Below are 15,697 nucleotides of genomic sequence, written 5' to 3'. Positions count from 1 at the left end.
AAATAAAGAAAAAAATAAAAGAAAAAATTTAAAGAAAAATAAACGTTTTACTTTTGGAGCCTGAAGCCTTTCAAAAGCCCTGGGTTAGGGGGATGCACTTACCCTTGGCCATATACTCGGTGATGATGTAGATAGGCTCTTCTCTGGTAACCACGGCATAGAGCCTCACGAGCTTGTCGTGCTGAAGGGTTTTCATGAGGTTGGCTTCCTCCAGGAATGCTTGCACAGACATAGTGCCTGGTTTCAGGGTTTTCACAGCCACTTTGGTACTATTGTTATAGTAACCTAGCAAGACAGCAGAAGAGAGGGCATGTTTGATCCAACTGAAAACCAAAAAGTTCATGCAGGGTTAAAAGAGAAAAAAAAACTGACACAAAACTCTAGACAGTGTTAACATGAGGGGAGGCCAAGTCAAGGGTGTATGAGAATTCTCTGTACCATCTTTACAAAAAATCCAAAATTATTGCAAAATCAACAAGGTTTCATAAAGCATTATTTTGGAAAAATAAAACCCCACAAGCTTCTGTATGCAATCCATCATGGGGACAAAGATTTTCCTCTAATGAATAAAATGTTCTTTATCCAAGAACAACAACAACAAAAAAATGCATAGCACAGCTCTCTTACACACACACACACACACACTCACAGGTCTGGAAGAAAACAGTAAAATATGCCAAGTGCCAGCCATCTCCAATGGCACAATTAGAGTGACTTCATTTGTGTTCATGATACTTTTAACTACCAAATTTTCTACATTGAATATGTATTATTTTTGTAATCAGGGAAAAAAAGGTTTGCATTTTAAGAAATTGTATATACTAACTTTGAAGTATAATATACTAGAGTTAAATAAGCGCTTCCTCAAGCTTCCCAAGAGAACTGGACTTGGGTGACTCTCCATGAGCAAAGGCTTCTGTATCAAAATGTCTAGGACCTACCACTTGCCACTCCCTCCCATGCCCAGGAGCAGAGAGTCCTGCAGTAAAGAAACCTGTCAGGCCTGGCTAACCTCAGCGCTTTCCACACCTTCTTGATCACAGGACACACTGTCATGTACCTTTTCACACCCTGCGAAATGCACTTTGGGAAATACTAACTCCTTCATATAGTTTCCCCAAGGTCCCTTTTTCTGGAACCTGCCCCCAGTGGTGTGCTTAATTCTGAACCTCATTTTCTCCTGGGGCTCCCTCTTCTCAGTGGTTTGACAAAGCAGAAGTCGAGATAATCACATTCCCCTTTCCTTTCCTCTCTTTCTGTACTTGTCTTAGAAGTGCAAGAAAAAGGTGAGGGGAGGAGTGGCAGCAGGTTCCCTGCGGTTGTTCTACCCCTATTACAGTTTTTGTTTTGTTTAACTTGCGCTATGAAATGGTGATGTCTAGGGTCTAGTGTCTGGTCTCTTTGTTAGATCATATAACTATCTGAGTCTGTACAGAACACACAATGACTGGAAGCATGCTCAATAAAACATCAACAGTGATGAGGATCTCTGGGTGGCAGAAATTGGAGTGACTTTTACTTTCTTTTGTTCTGTTCCATTTTGATTCAGTTTGTGAATGAGTATGTATCTTTCTTTACAAAGGGAATTTTTTTTTAAAGGAAATGATGTCTCTATTTCCACACTTCCAAATGTGTCAGAAAAAGTTATTAGTTTACAGCTAACAGTTGACCATACTTCCTAACTTTTCTTCTGATCATTGATACTTATTACTCTGTTAAAACTTTTCCCTTGATATTTTACTTTGATTTGTATTTAATAGTCGCTTATAGTGTTGTACAGGAAAATGAAAAAATGTAATATGCGAAGTAAAGTAAGTATTAGAATTATGGATAGGCCAGTAATAGAAAGCTGACAAAATAGAAAACTGTACTAGGTTATTTTCAAAAGCCACAACCTATAAAAAATAATGGAATCATGAATCTATTAAATTTATTTTCCATTTAAATGCATAATTACACACAATATGATCTTTCTTACAGATCTTAAGTGTAAATTTAGAGTAAATGCCACCAATAAAAGTCCTGCATTTGAACCAAGAAAAGTCATTATCTCAAAACTACAGTAAGATTCACCTCACACTTGTCAGAATGGCTAAAATAAAAAAGAAAAACATCAAGCGTTGGCCAGGATGTGGGGAAAAGCGAACCCTATTGCACAGTTGGTGGGAATGCAAACTGGTGTAGCCACTATGGAAAATGGTATGGGGGTTCCTAAAAAAAAAATAAATAAAAATAAATAAATATGAAACTACCCCATGATCCAGGAATCGCACTATTGGATATCTACCCCTAAAATATAAAAACACTAATTCAAAGGGAAACATGCACCCCTATGTCCATAGTAGCATTATTTAAACAGCCAAACAATGGAAGCAGCCCAAGTGTTCATTGATAGATTAATAGATAAAGAAGATATCTCATATCTTCTTTACACACACACACACACACACACACACACAATGGGATACTATACAGTCATAAAAAAGAATGCAATCTTGCCATCTGCAACAACATGGATGGAGCTAGAGGGTATAATGCTAACTGAAATAAGTCAGAGAGAGAAAATAGCATATGATTTCACTCATATGTGGAATTAAGGAAACAAAACAAACAAGCAAAGAAAAAAAAAAGAGAGAGAGACAAATCAAGAAATAGACTCTTAACTGTTGAGAACAAACTGGGGGTTACCAGAGGGGGGAGGAATGGTGGGAAGGATGAAATAGGTGATGGGGATTAAGAGCACACTCATCATAAAAAAATTAAAAATTAAAAAAAAATTAAAATAAAAAAGATTCATTATAAATTTGTATAAAGGTTTATATACAGGTATTCAGTTACAGGAATAAATCTAATAAATAAATTTAGGAAGTAAGAGGATACAAAGTTAATAAACAGAAATCTGTTGTATATACTATTAGTGAAGTAGCAGGAAGAGTAATTAAGGAAACAATCCCACTTATAATTGTACCAAAAAGAATAAAATATCTAGGAATAAATTTAATCAAGGAGGTAAAAGACCTATACTCTGAATACTATAAAACACGGATGAAAGAAATTAAAGATGATATAAACCAACAGAAAGATACACTGTGCTCATGGATTAGAAGAATTAATATTGTTAAAATGAACTTACTATGCAAAGCAATCTACAGATTCAATGTAATCTCAATCAAAATGCCAATAACATTTTTTATAGAAGTGGAACAAATAACCTGAAAATTTGTATGGAACCACAAAAGACCCTGAATAGCCAAAACAATTCTGAGAAAAAACAAAGCTGGAGGCATCACAATCCCAGGTTTCAAGGTATAGCATAAAGTTATAGTAATCAAAACAGTATGGTACTGGCACAAAAACAGACATACACATCAACAGAACAGAATAGAGAGCCCAGAAATAAACTCATACTTGTATGGTCAATTAATCTATGACAAAGAAGGCAAGAATTTATACAATGGAGAAAAGGTAGTTTTTATAATAAATGGAGTTAAGAGAATTGGACAGCTACAGACAAAACAATGAAACTGGAATACTTTCTTATACCATACACAAAAGTAAACTCAAAATGGATTAAAGACTTAGATATAAGACCTAAAACTATAAAACTCCTAAAAGAAAATATAGCCAGTCAACACTTGGACATCAGCCTTCACAACATATTTCTAAAAATGTCTCCTCAGGAAAGGAAAACAAAAGCAAAACTAATCTACTGGGACTACATCAAAATAAACAGCTTTTGCATAGCAAAGGAAACCATCAACAAAATGAAAAGACAGCTACTCAATGGGAGAAGATATTTGCAAGTGATATATCCAATAAGGGGTTAATATTCAAATATATAAGAAACTTCTATAGCTCAACACCAGAAAAACCAAATAATCTGATTAAAAATGGGTAGGGGGCCTGAACAGACATTTTTTCAAAGACTTACAGACATATGAAATGATGCTCAACATCACTAATTAACAGGAAAATGCAAATCAAAACTACAGTTAGATCTCACTTCACATTCTGACACCTGTCAGAATGGCTAGTATCAAAAAGACAAGAAACAGTAAGTGTTGGTGAGGATGTGGAGAAAAAGGAACCCTCATGCACTGTTGGTAGGGATGTAAATTTCTGCAGCCACTGTGGAAAACAGCATGGAGGTTTCTCAAAAAATTAAAAATAGAAATACTGTATGATCCAGCAACTCCACTTTTGGGTATTTACCCAGAGAAAATGAAACACGAATTGTAAAAGACAAATGCATGCCTATGTTTCTTACAGAATTATTTACAATAGCCAAGATATGGAAGCAACCTAAGTGTCCATCAGTAGATGAATAGATTAGGAAGTGGTAGACACACGTACACACACACACACACACGTACACACACACAGGAATTTACTCGGCCATAAAAAAGATTAGATCTTGCCATCAGCGACAGCATAAATGGACCTAGAGAGCATTATGCTAAGTGAAATATGTCAGACAAAGAAAGACAAATACTGTATGATTTCTCTTAGATGTGGAATCTAAAAAAACAAAACAAATGAACAAACAAACAACAACAAAAAATAGGCTCAACAGAGAACAAACTGATGGTTGCCAGAGGGGAAGGAGTGTGAGGAAGCAATAAGTGTAGAGAATAAAGAGGTACAACGTCCAGTTATAAAATATGTAAGTCACAGAGATGAAAAGGAGAGCACAGGGAATATTGTCGATAATATTGTAATTACATTACGTGGTGACAGATGGTGACTGCACTTACCAGGGTGAGCAGTGAGTAATACACAGAATGGTCAAATCACTATTTTGTGCATCGACAAGCAATGTAACATTGTGTGACAACTATCCTCCAATAACAAATACAAGAAATAAATTACATAAAATGCAAAAAAAAAAATTTATACATGGATCCTCAGTTACATGATTGTACCAGTGGCAAAACAGCAAGAAAATACATTCTTGACACATGTAAATAACAAAGGACTAGTGTCCAGAATATATAAAGAATTCCTATAAATCAATAAGAAAAATTGGAAAATAGGCAAAGACTTGCAGACATTTTAAAAAGAAGTCCACTGGGTGATGGACCTTAAGTAGGGCAAGTGATGTAATGGACACTGGGTCTTATATAAGACTGATGAATCATGAACTCTACCTCTGCAACTAACAATACACTATGTGTTAATTAATTGAATTTAAATTTAAAAAAAAAAAAAAAGAAGTCCCAATGGCTAAGAAACATGTAAAAAGAACTCAATCTTATTAGTAATCAGAGACATACAAACAAAGCCATAGGAAGACACACCACCACCCAGATATCAACCACTGACCATGTGAGTGCTGGTGAGCACACGACCCTAGCGGGGAAACTGGGACAGCTCCCCAAGGCTGCCTTCATCTGTGCTCTTTTCTGAACATCAGTGAAGTTCAGCTGGTAAGCTTCTATCTTTACCAACATTCCCAGGGGCCCATAACAGATGTTGACAGAGCTGCCTTCTTTCAAGTGCAATTACCTTGAGTAACCACACACACACACACACCCCAAAGGCTGTGCTGACCTGCGGCCCACCTCCTTCTAGATACAATTCTGTTGATCAGGAAATGGCACACTGAGATCTCTTGAACATTTTGCTGGGACAAGCACTTTGGAAACAGAGTTGGCAGTATTTAGGAGAGCGGAAGATTCATACTCCCATGATCCAGCAAAAGAATTCCTGGCCACCCTAGAGAAAACCATGTACCCTCGCACCAGTACGAAAATGTTCTTGGCAGAATTGTTCATAGAGGCTTAAAACTGGAAACATGTCCAGTTCCATCAATAAACAGTGAAATCAATGGATAAGCCACCGTACTATGTATGTACCGATATAACACGGCCCTATAGAGCAACGAAGGTAAATGAACTCTAGCGACACCCCCAAAACATGGATGAATCTCATAAGGATAATGCTGAACACAAGAGGCACGACTAATACAAGAGTCCATTTGGTAGGATTCATTCACATAAAGTTTAAAAACAGGCAAAACTAAACTACATTGTTTGAGGATGCACACTCCCACATACAAAAGTAGCAGAAGTGTAAAGAAATGGAAATTGCCACAAAAGTCAGAATGGCAGCTGCCTTCAGGGGACGGCGAGGTTGGGGTTGGGAAGGGGTTGGGAAGGGGTAAGTGGGGTCTTTTGGGTGCTGGCAAGTTTCCAGCATGTTATCTCAGTCAGTATCGACCGCACCAGTTTTCCTTTTGTGATATTGAGTATTTGTGTTGTATATACTTTCCAGTCTGCTTGTTATATTACACAGCAATAAAAGCGAGAGAAACAAAACTGTTCTCTCTCTCTGTCATCAAACAATGGAATTCACCGAGACTTTTGCATCATATAAAATTATGGGTAAAGGATGAAGGAAAAAATGCGTTCCAAGAGTAGGGGAAAAGTTACCAGGAAACAGCACTGCTGCTAAAGATATTAAAAGTGCTGATAAGGAGTTTGAGATGAACAGTGACTAAAACAGCTGTGTCGAGTGGAGCTCAAGAATGGCAACAACTCCCCTTTACTGGTGTCTTGGGGCTGTGGGATTTAAACAACAGGGCAGGTTTCCAACTTGCACTAAAGGTATGATTTTTATTTGGAGCTACGGATTGAGTCGTACTTTACAAAGATATTCTCCAGTAGGGTGTAGGTTCAATTAACCTAGTCATGGATATTTGGGTTGGCATTACAGATTGCAATTTTTTTTTAAATCATTTGAAAGTAAAGAATATCTTGAAGAGTGCCACTTTGGCACAGTTGAAGAAAGTTGGGGTGACAATTTGAGAAAGCTCTCAAATTTTCAGGGGTGACTAATTTGCTAAAGAGCACCTAAGTACCACAAAATGAAAGCTGGTTTTTAAAAAAGATGCACAGGGTTGATTTTGCAAGTTGGCTGGTGATTAATTTCAACGTAGTTGTTCAAATGACAATATATTAAGCAAAATTCAATTGAAAACAAGTTCCCTTTTTTCTATAAAGTCTCTTCATAGACCAAGTGGTAACAGGAAACATCATCCTTGGCTTCACTGACCAGTCAGTTCCCTTGGAATCCAATAATCCACGGGAGGGGGGGGGGGGCGTGTCACCAAGCCAGATGTCAAGAGGATCACACGAACGAGAGGAAACAGCTTGAGGGAGAAACTCCTTTCTTTTATCCCCACCCCTCCTCCCCCAGAACAGGTCACTTCCTAGTATTTTTCACTGCATTTCAGACCAAAAAGATCTGGACCATAAATGTGACTGGTGGTCTATGAACCTCAAGCTTCACAAAAACATTAATTTACTTGGTTAACAGGAATATCATTTTAAATTTGTTCTTCTTTTTCTATCATTGAGAAAAACTGTCCTGCCCATCTCTTGAGAAATAAAACAGAGAAATAAAAAGAGAAATAAAAACAAAATTCAGGCAGTTCTAAATGGCAGACTTTGCTATTACACCAGCCCTCACACAGCTGGACTGAGACACACGGACACGCCTAGAAGAGGGGGCATCTTTGACCTCTGATGCATAATATAATGTCACCAATCATTATTCTTTTGGTTTTATTCCCGGTATTCTTCTGCTAAATGCACAACATACTGACGTTATTTCAAGAGCTAAGGAAGAGCTCCCTGACAGCCAAATTCCCAAAACTGTATCTACAAAAGAGCCCAGATCAAAATTTCAATGTTGTTCTTTTCTTTCTTTTTTTTCTTCCTTCTTTCCTCCCTTCCTGCCCCACCCTGTTACTACCTCCTCTTCCTTCCTTTCTTTAATACAAGACTAGAAAGAGAAAAGCACAATTAAAAAATAATCATCAATGTCAGTGTCCTGGCTATGATATCATACTGCAGTTTTGCAAGATGTTAGTACTGGGGAAACTGGATAAAGATTACAAGGGATCTCTCTGTAATATATATATATATATATATATATATATATATATATATATATAACATATATATGAAAGCTTTGTTGAAATATAATCCATATACCATACCATGGGCCCATTTAAATTATATAATTCATTGGTTCCCATATATTCAGAGTTGTGAGCCCAAGAGCACAATTATTGAAACATCTGCATCACCCCCAAAAGAAACCCCATATCCACTGACAGTCATACCCCCATCCTTCTAGTCTCTCACTTGAGGCAACCACTCATTTCCTTTGTCTTTACAGATTTGCCTATTCACAACATTTCACATACATGGAATCACACAATATGTGGTCCTTTCTGTCTGTCTGGCCTCTGTCATTCAACATAGTGTTTTCAAGGGTTAGCCACATTGTAGCATGTGTCAGTACTTTATTTCTTTTTATTGCTGAATAATATTCCATGGTATGGATACATCACATTTTGTCTATCCATTCAACTGATGGACATGTGGGTTGTTTACATTCTTTTTTTTTTTTTTTTTAAGATTTTATTTGCTTGACAGAGATCACAGTAGGCAGAGAGGCAGGCAGGGAGCTGGGGTGGGGAACAGGAGCCCTGCTGAGCAGGGAACCCCCCCAATGTAGGGCTTGATCCCAGGGATCAGGACCTAAGCCAAAGGCAGAGGCTTAACCCACAGAGCCACCCAGACACCCCTTTTTACACTCCTTAATGATTATGAATAATAATATTCTCACAAATATTCATGTAAAAGTGTTTGAATGGACCTGTTTTAATTTCTGTATCATTTCTTACAATTGCATATAAACCTATAATATCTCAAAATAAAAAGTTTAATTAAAAAACCCCAAGAAAAGGGGTGCCTGTGTTGCTCAGTCAGTTAAATGTCTGACTCTTGGTTTCAGCTCAGGTTAACATCTCTTTCGTTGTGTGATTGAGCCCTACACGGGGCTCCACACTCAGCAGAGAGTCTGCTTGAAGATTCTCTCCCACTACCCCTCCCCACACTTGTGCACACATACATGCATGTGTGAGCTCGCTCTCTCTCTCAAATAAATAAATAAATCTTTAAAAAAAAAAAAAACAAGAAACTTTGTTGAGTGAGGAAATCCTGGGTAATCTTTCCTATTTCAGTCTTTGCACTAATGTTACCATACTTTCTTTATAAAAAAATTCAGTATTTAATAATAACAATAGTTCTCTGAATGCTGTCAACTAAGCGCTTACCTGAATCACCTCATTTGATCCTCACACGATACCTACAAAAGCTAGGATGTACTATATGTTTTTAGATGAGCTTCTGCTACCTCTGTCTTGTAAAACATTATTAGCAAATCAAACAACCCGACTGAAACCTGAGCAAAGGACTTGAAAAGATATTTCACCAAAGAAGATATATAAATGGCCAGTAAACACACGAAAAGATAAACACATATGCTCAACATAACTAATCACTGGGGAAATGCAAATCAAAACCACAGTAAGATACAACTAACACCCATTAGGATGGCTACCTTAGAAAAGCAAAAGAGAGAGAGAAGTAAAGGGTAAGTGCTGGTGAAGGTGTGGAGAGATCAGAATCCTTGTGCACTGTTGGTAGGAATGTAAAGTGTAGCCACCATGGAAAACAGTATGGCAGTTCCTCAGAAAAATTAAATACAGCATTTCCCTGTGATCCAGTGATCCCACTCCTGGGTATATACCCCAAAGAATTGGGAGCAGGGTCTCAAAGAGACATTTGTGCATGCATAGCAGCATTATTCACAATAGCCAAAAAGGTGGAATCAACCCAGTGTCTACCAGTGGATGAATGGATCAACAAAACATGGTATATACATACAATGGAATGTAAGTCAGCTTTAGAATGGAAAGAAATTCTGTCACAGGCTACAACATGGATGAACGTGGAGGCCGTGCTAAGTGAAAGAAGCCAGTCACACGAAATACATGCTTTATGATTCTGCTTATTTGAGGTACTGAGGCTGGTCATATTTACAAAAACAGAAAGTAGAATGGTGGTTGACAGGGTCTGTGAAGAGCATTAAGGGGAATTGTTGTTTAAAGAGTAAAGAAGCTCAATTTTGCAAGACAAAAAGAGCTTTGGAAATTGGCTGTCTAATGGGAATGTCTGTAACAGTACTGAAATTGTACACTTAAAAATGACTGAGATGGATATTTTTATATTATATGCATTTTACCCACCCACAAACACAATTATTAGTAATCTATTCACATGATGAATTTTCACCAGATATTTACCTCTTTCAAACAGTTTAAATCCAAATAACACTCTAGAGAGAACAATTACATATTTTCCAATGCCACATTTCTCCTCTCCTCGAAAGCTCAGTTTCTCCCTCCACCTGGGCACATGCTAAATAATGTTCTCTAAAATCGGAGTGAAGACTTATCAGATGGCCAGTGGAAGTGCAGGAACAGGAAAAGGTGAGAAACGGGCAGGAGGATCTTGTGTATCTGGAATTGGACATCGAGGTTTTTCCTAATCTCCGAAGGACCAATGAGCTTGATCTGCAGGTGATGCTTGGGCCACTCAGGACAGAAATGTACTGTGAGCCGGTGACTCAGGCTTGTGCCCTCCCTCACCCCCGTGCTATGGTAGCTCACCCCCTCGTCAGTTTCTCTGGCTGAGCTGGGCTGGCAAATGGCCCCTGTGACCACCACCATGGCCAAGGTGGCAAAGAGATTACCAAAGGGATTTCTTGAGCCAGTAGTGCTCAAGAAAATTTTAAGAAGGGGCACCTGGGTGGCTCACTGGGTTAAGCATCTGTCTTCGGCTCAGGTCATGATCCCAGGGTCCCGGGACTGAGTCCCGAGTTTGGGGTGGGGGTGAAAGTGGCGGGGGGGGCGGTGGTCCTTGCTCAGCAGTGAGTCTGCTTCTCCCTCTGCCCACCACTCCCTCTGCTTGTGCTCTCTCTCTCTCTCTCTGAGAAATAAGTAAAGAATAAATCTTTAATATTTAAAAAAGAAGAAAATTTTAAGAAAACACAAAAGGACTAGCATAGTCTCTTCCCCTCAAAGCAATAACTTCCCAGACTAGCGGTTCTTCTCCTTATCTCGCCGGTGCAAAAAGCATGTCGTTTGATGCCTTTATCCTAGCTTCACAGCTGAACACGAGGAGGCTGGAACAAAACTCCAAACCATCACTTCATATGCAGGGTTACTGTTTTATAGCAGATGAATACACCCCCTTAAGCTGCTTCTACTTTTCTCTTCATGACAGGTATGCAATTCCTTTGCTGGCAAATATTCACAGGAAGGTCTAACTGGGTTATTCATAGTTTGAACTCATGACTGAAATTGGGGAAAATCCACTGAAATATAGCTTCCAGTGACTATGGTCAAATATAATAAAATAAAGAAAATAAAATTAGAGTGCACAGAACCATATTGTATAAGAAACACAACAGCTATATAAATCTCATTCTCTTTTCAGCAACTGAGAAGGTGGCTGCTTACCCATTTTACTGATGAGGAAAGTGAGGAGGTCAAATTAATTTGTGTAAATAGCTTATTAGCAAGCAAGAGAGTCCAGGTCTCTGGGATGCCAAAGCAACGGGCTTCTTCACTGCCTTGAATGACTTTGGGCAAGACACTTGTCTGAATCTAGAGTCCTTGCTCTAGATTACAAATGATTACAATAATTCCTATCGCACAGTGTTACTGTGGTGACTATGAGGGATAATCGATGAGTATGGACCTAGAAAGGGGCCAGTGAACAATGTACAGCTTCCTCTTCTCCTCCTGTCCTTCTCCCTCATCCCCCACTTCATCGCCTCCTCCCACTCAAAGACATGGTCAATACAGGGAGGAAAGAGCACTCCGATGGCCGGAGGGAGAAAGCAGGTATCTGGTTCCCTCAGTGAGCCAGTGGGCGAGAGAAGACATGTTTGGGGGAGAATGAAGGAACACAGGGGCAGCTTCTCCTTAGAGAAGTGATAGCTTCTAAGAAGAAAGAGAACTCAACATGAGCAGATAATGCTGAAACCATGTGATGAAAGTTCTTTTGGAGCAGAGGATATTTGTATGATCTTAAACGATCTCCCCACAGACTATTAATTAATCATGAAAAGGAACTAAAAAGTAATATATACAATGGAGAAATCTGGCAGACCTCCTTAAAACCAAACAGACCATGAGCAATAATGGGACCAACTAATATTTCGTGCCTCCTGGTAGATGCCCTGAGGACAGAACATCGCTAACTACTCAGATACTATTCATACACAAAGGCATCGCCTGAGCCAAACCCTGGAGAAATCCAAACAAGGAACATTCTACAGAGCAACTGACCCATGTTCTGTAAAATGTCAGTATCATGAAGGATGAAGAATGACTGAGGGACTGTTCCAGATTAGAGGATAGTGAAGACATGTCAACTCAATGCAAACACATGATCCTAGGAGCTCAAGGGAATTACTGGGTCAACGAAAGAAATTCTAGACTCTGTACTGGTAATAGTATGTATCCGTGTTAGATTGCTAAATGTGGACAATACATCATCTAAGATAATGGTCCTGCTCTTAGGAGACACATATTTCAGTATTTAGGGGTGAAAAGTCATCACATCTGCAACTCACTCTCAAGTGGTTCAACAACAACAAGAAAAATAAAATACGTGTGTGTATGTAGAAGAGAGAAAAAGCAAATAGAGCAAACTACTAACTGGTGGATCCAGGTGAAGGGTCTGCACTGTTTGTTATACAATTCCAACCCCTCCCCTGTGGATTTGCAAGAAAAAAAAAACATATTAAGAAATAAATACAAATACCTCAGAGGAATAAAGAAGGTGGCTTTTTTCTTTTTTAATGAGCAGATAACAGCTTGATGATCCCTCAAAAATTTAATGATAGAATTACTGTCTGACTCGGCAATTTCACTTCTACAAGAACATACACACCCAAGAGAAATAAAATCATTTGTCTACACAACTTGTACATGAATATTTGCAGCAGCACTATTCACAATAGCCAAAAGGTAGAAACAACCCAAATATCCAATGGCAGATAAATAAATAAAGTGTGGTGTAGCCATATGGTAGGACATTATTCGGCCATAAAAAAAAGATAAATTCTGACATATGCTACAACATGGATGAGTCTCGAGGATATTCTGTTAAGTGACATAAGCCAGTCACAAGGGCAAATGAACTATGATTCCACTTCCATGAGGGACCTAGACTAGTCAAGTTCATTGAGACAGAAAGCAGAATGGTGGCTGCCAGGGTCTGGGGGGACCGGGGAAGGGAAAATGGGAAATAACTGCTTCACGGGTGCAGTGCTTCCTTATGGGGAGATGAACCTATTCTGAACTAGATGGAGGTGGTGGTTACACAACAATGTGAATGTAGTAAATGTCACTGAATCGTTTACTTTAAAATTACCGATTTTATGTGACACAAATGTTACCTCAATAAAAAGCAAAAGGGCAGGCAGGTAAAGGCGAGGTTTGATTCTATGACCTGGGCCACAGAGTGCGAATGAGAAGCGGCCGCGTCCGGAGAGCACACTCACACCGACGAATCTGCTGACTGGGATGGCGTGCCTGACGGGGGCTACTGACTGGTTCTGGAATATGCCAAGCAAAAATGAAGACTGTCCAATTGTGTAATAATCATTTACCTGGATTCCTTAACAAGTTCACAAACAGTGCGGCGAGAGCTCATTCTCCTCTGGTTCAGTATCTGCCGTATTTAAAAGATGCTTCAGCTAAAGCAACAGCAACAGGACAAAGGAGGCAATACGGCAATCCCAGAGGCAAACATGTTAGAGGAGAAACCTCTCCCTCGACAGACCCCTGGATGCAGGTGCCTACATGGTCACAGCAGGCTGAGTCTCTAGCTTCTGCTCGGCTGGGACTGCACGGGGTTAAAAGCTGCCTCCCCCTCATCTCTCTGGAAATCACAGCTGCTTTTCACTCAGAGCTGGCATGGATAAGGTGATCTAGTAAGAATGTGTGCGACCCCACAGGTTATCCTTCACAAGAGCAACGGCGTTTTTCAGTTAGAACCTCGAGGAGAGCATGGCTTTTTTAAAAAGGGTTTTAAAAATTCTATCACAAAAGAAAAAGAAAATTCACATTCACTACAAAAACTTTAGAAAAGGCACGGGGGGATAAATCCCTGAAGAAGTCACTGCTCTAATTTCGTCATTATCTCTCGTCAGCCTAAGAAGGCAGGACTTAACGTAAGGAATGATTCATTAACGGCAGCACCTGGAGCATCTTTAGAAGCTTTCTTGGTGAGGAAGTGCAATAAATTGATGCTTCCAATTAGGCCCACTAGTAAGGACAATCCTCACCCCAAATATAATTTTCCCTGAGATGGAAACCAATTTCTTGCCCTTAAAATATGTGTACTGAGAATCTGGTGATGAGAGAATCATGAACAAGTAGATAGAACGTCAGGATAAAAACCCACTGTCCTCTTCCTTATAAACGTTCATTCTAAAAGAGCTACTATGGCGGGGGGTAGGCAGGGAGGAGAAGTGAAGCAGGAGACAGAGAGAAAGAGATATGAACACCCAGTTATAAAACAATTAAGTTCCCAGGATGAAAAGTACAGCACGGAAGACAGAGTCAATAACACTGTAATAATGTCATATGGTGACAGGTGGCTACTACACTTCTCGGGGTGAGCAAAGCACAACATACAGAATTGTCAAATCACTGTTATACATCTGAAACGAACATAACATTGTGTGTCAACTGTGATTCACTAAAAATTTTAAAAAGTTGTTTTTTAGAAAATTTTTTAAAAGAGGAGCGTTGCAAGGAAGAGAGTCCGATCAAACCATTCTGTAGCCCTTGGTGCCACGTGGGCAGAGCAAAACAAAAGAAGTGATGCTTCGGACATGGTTTAATGTTTGGCTGAGAACACGGCTGGACATTGGCTTGAGCCCTTAATTCCCTGGTTGCCTCCTCCAGAGCCCCACACTCACCCATCCAGACTTCCCCGAACTGCCCAGCACCGAGCCTTTTCACCAACTTGATGGAATCCCGTGGGATCTCCCAGGCATCTTTGTCCCATGGCTTTTGTGGTTTGGGGCTAATGCATGCCTTTTCCAATCTTCTGCATAAGCCATCTGACTGCTCTAATGTGAAAGAGGGGGAAAAAAAGTTACAAAATGTCCTACTTTGTAATTTACCAGTATCTATGAAGAAATTTTGGCTACTAGTGGGATCATTTCCAGCTCAATGTAGTCTGTGAACCTAAAATTCTATGGGGGTATCTTTTGTATAATCGTGATTTTGGAAATTCTTACCTGAAAGACAATTCTGAAAATACTTGATTTTATCCATTAGTACTGTTTGCAAACCTACAATGTGTATCCCTTGAGAGTGGGTGGCAGAAGTACACAGTACCAGCAGCTACCCACCACAACCGACTTCAATCACACCGGGAATGAACCTAAAGGCCACCCATGGGTTTGGCTTCACAGGGCAAACTGAGAAGCGCTGGAGACAGAGGACCATGGACTCGTCACCTCTAAATATTTTCCTGTCATTGTTATTTCTGTTTTCTTTTACCCAGACTATGGATTACTTTTACACACATATACACACACATATATATATATAAAGACACAGATCTGCAAATCTGCATTCTGATTCCAAAGCGCTGGAGACAGAGGACCATGGACTCGTCACCTCTAAATATTTTCCTATCATTGTTATTTCTGTTTTCTTTTACCCAGACTATGGATTACTTTTACACACATATACACACACACACATATATATAAAGACACAGATCTGCAAATCTGCATTCTGATTCCAAAT

At 39.3% G+C, this 15,697-nt stretch overlaps 1 protein-coding gene across 4 annotated transcripts in view; it reads right to left on the bottom strand.

The window, feature by feature from the left end:
- Positions 1 to 15,697, bottom strand: part of LYN (LYN proto-oncogene, Src family tyrosine kinase) — a 116,555-nt gene that overhangs the window by 38,602 nt on the left and 62,256 nt on the right. For all 4 annotated transcript variants that reach the window (XM_059394598.1, XM_059394596.1, XM_059394595.1 and 1 more), the window contains exons 8-9: positions 14,857 to 15,009; positions 103 to 285 (exon numbers count right to left, since the gene is read on the bottom strand). In XM_059394598.1, the coding sequence (XP_059250581.1) occupies positions 103 to 285; positions 14,857 to 15,009 (336 nt within the window). The remainder of the gene's footprint in view (positions 1 to 102; positions 286 to 14,856; positions 15,010 to 15,697) is intronic.

The sequence above is a fragment of the Mustela nigripes genome, chromosome 3 (genome assembly GCF_022355385.1).
Source record: "Mustela nigripes isolate SB6536 chromosome 3, MUSNIG.SB6536, whole genome shotgun sequence".
NCBI lineage: Eukaryota > Metazoa > Chordata > Mammalia > Carnivora > Mustelidae > Mustela > Mustela nigripes.
Note: the sequence above shows the minus strand (reverse complement) of the source record. Positions and strands in the feature narration are given on the sequence as shown.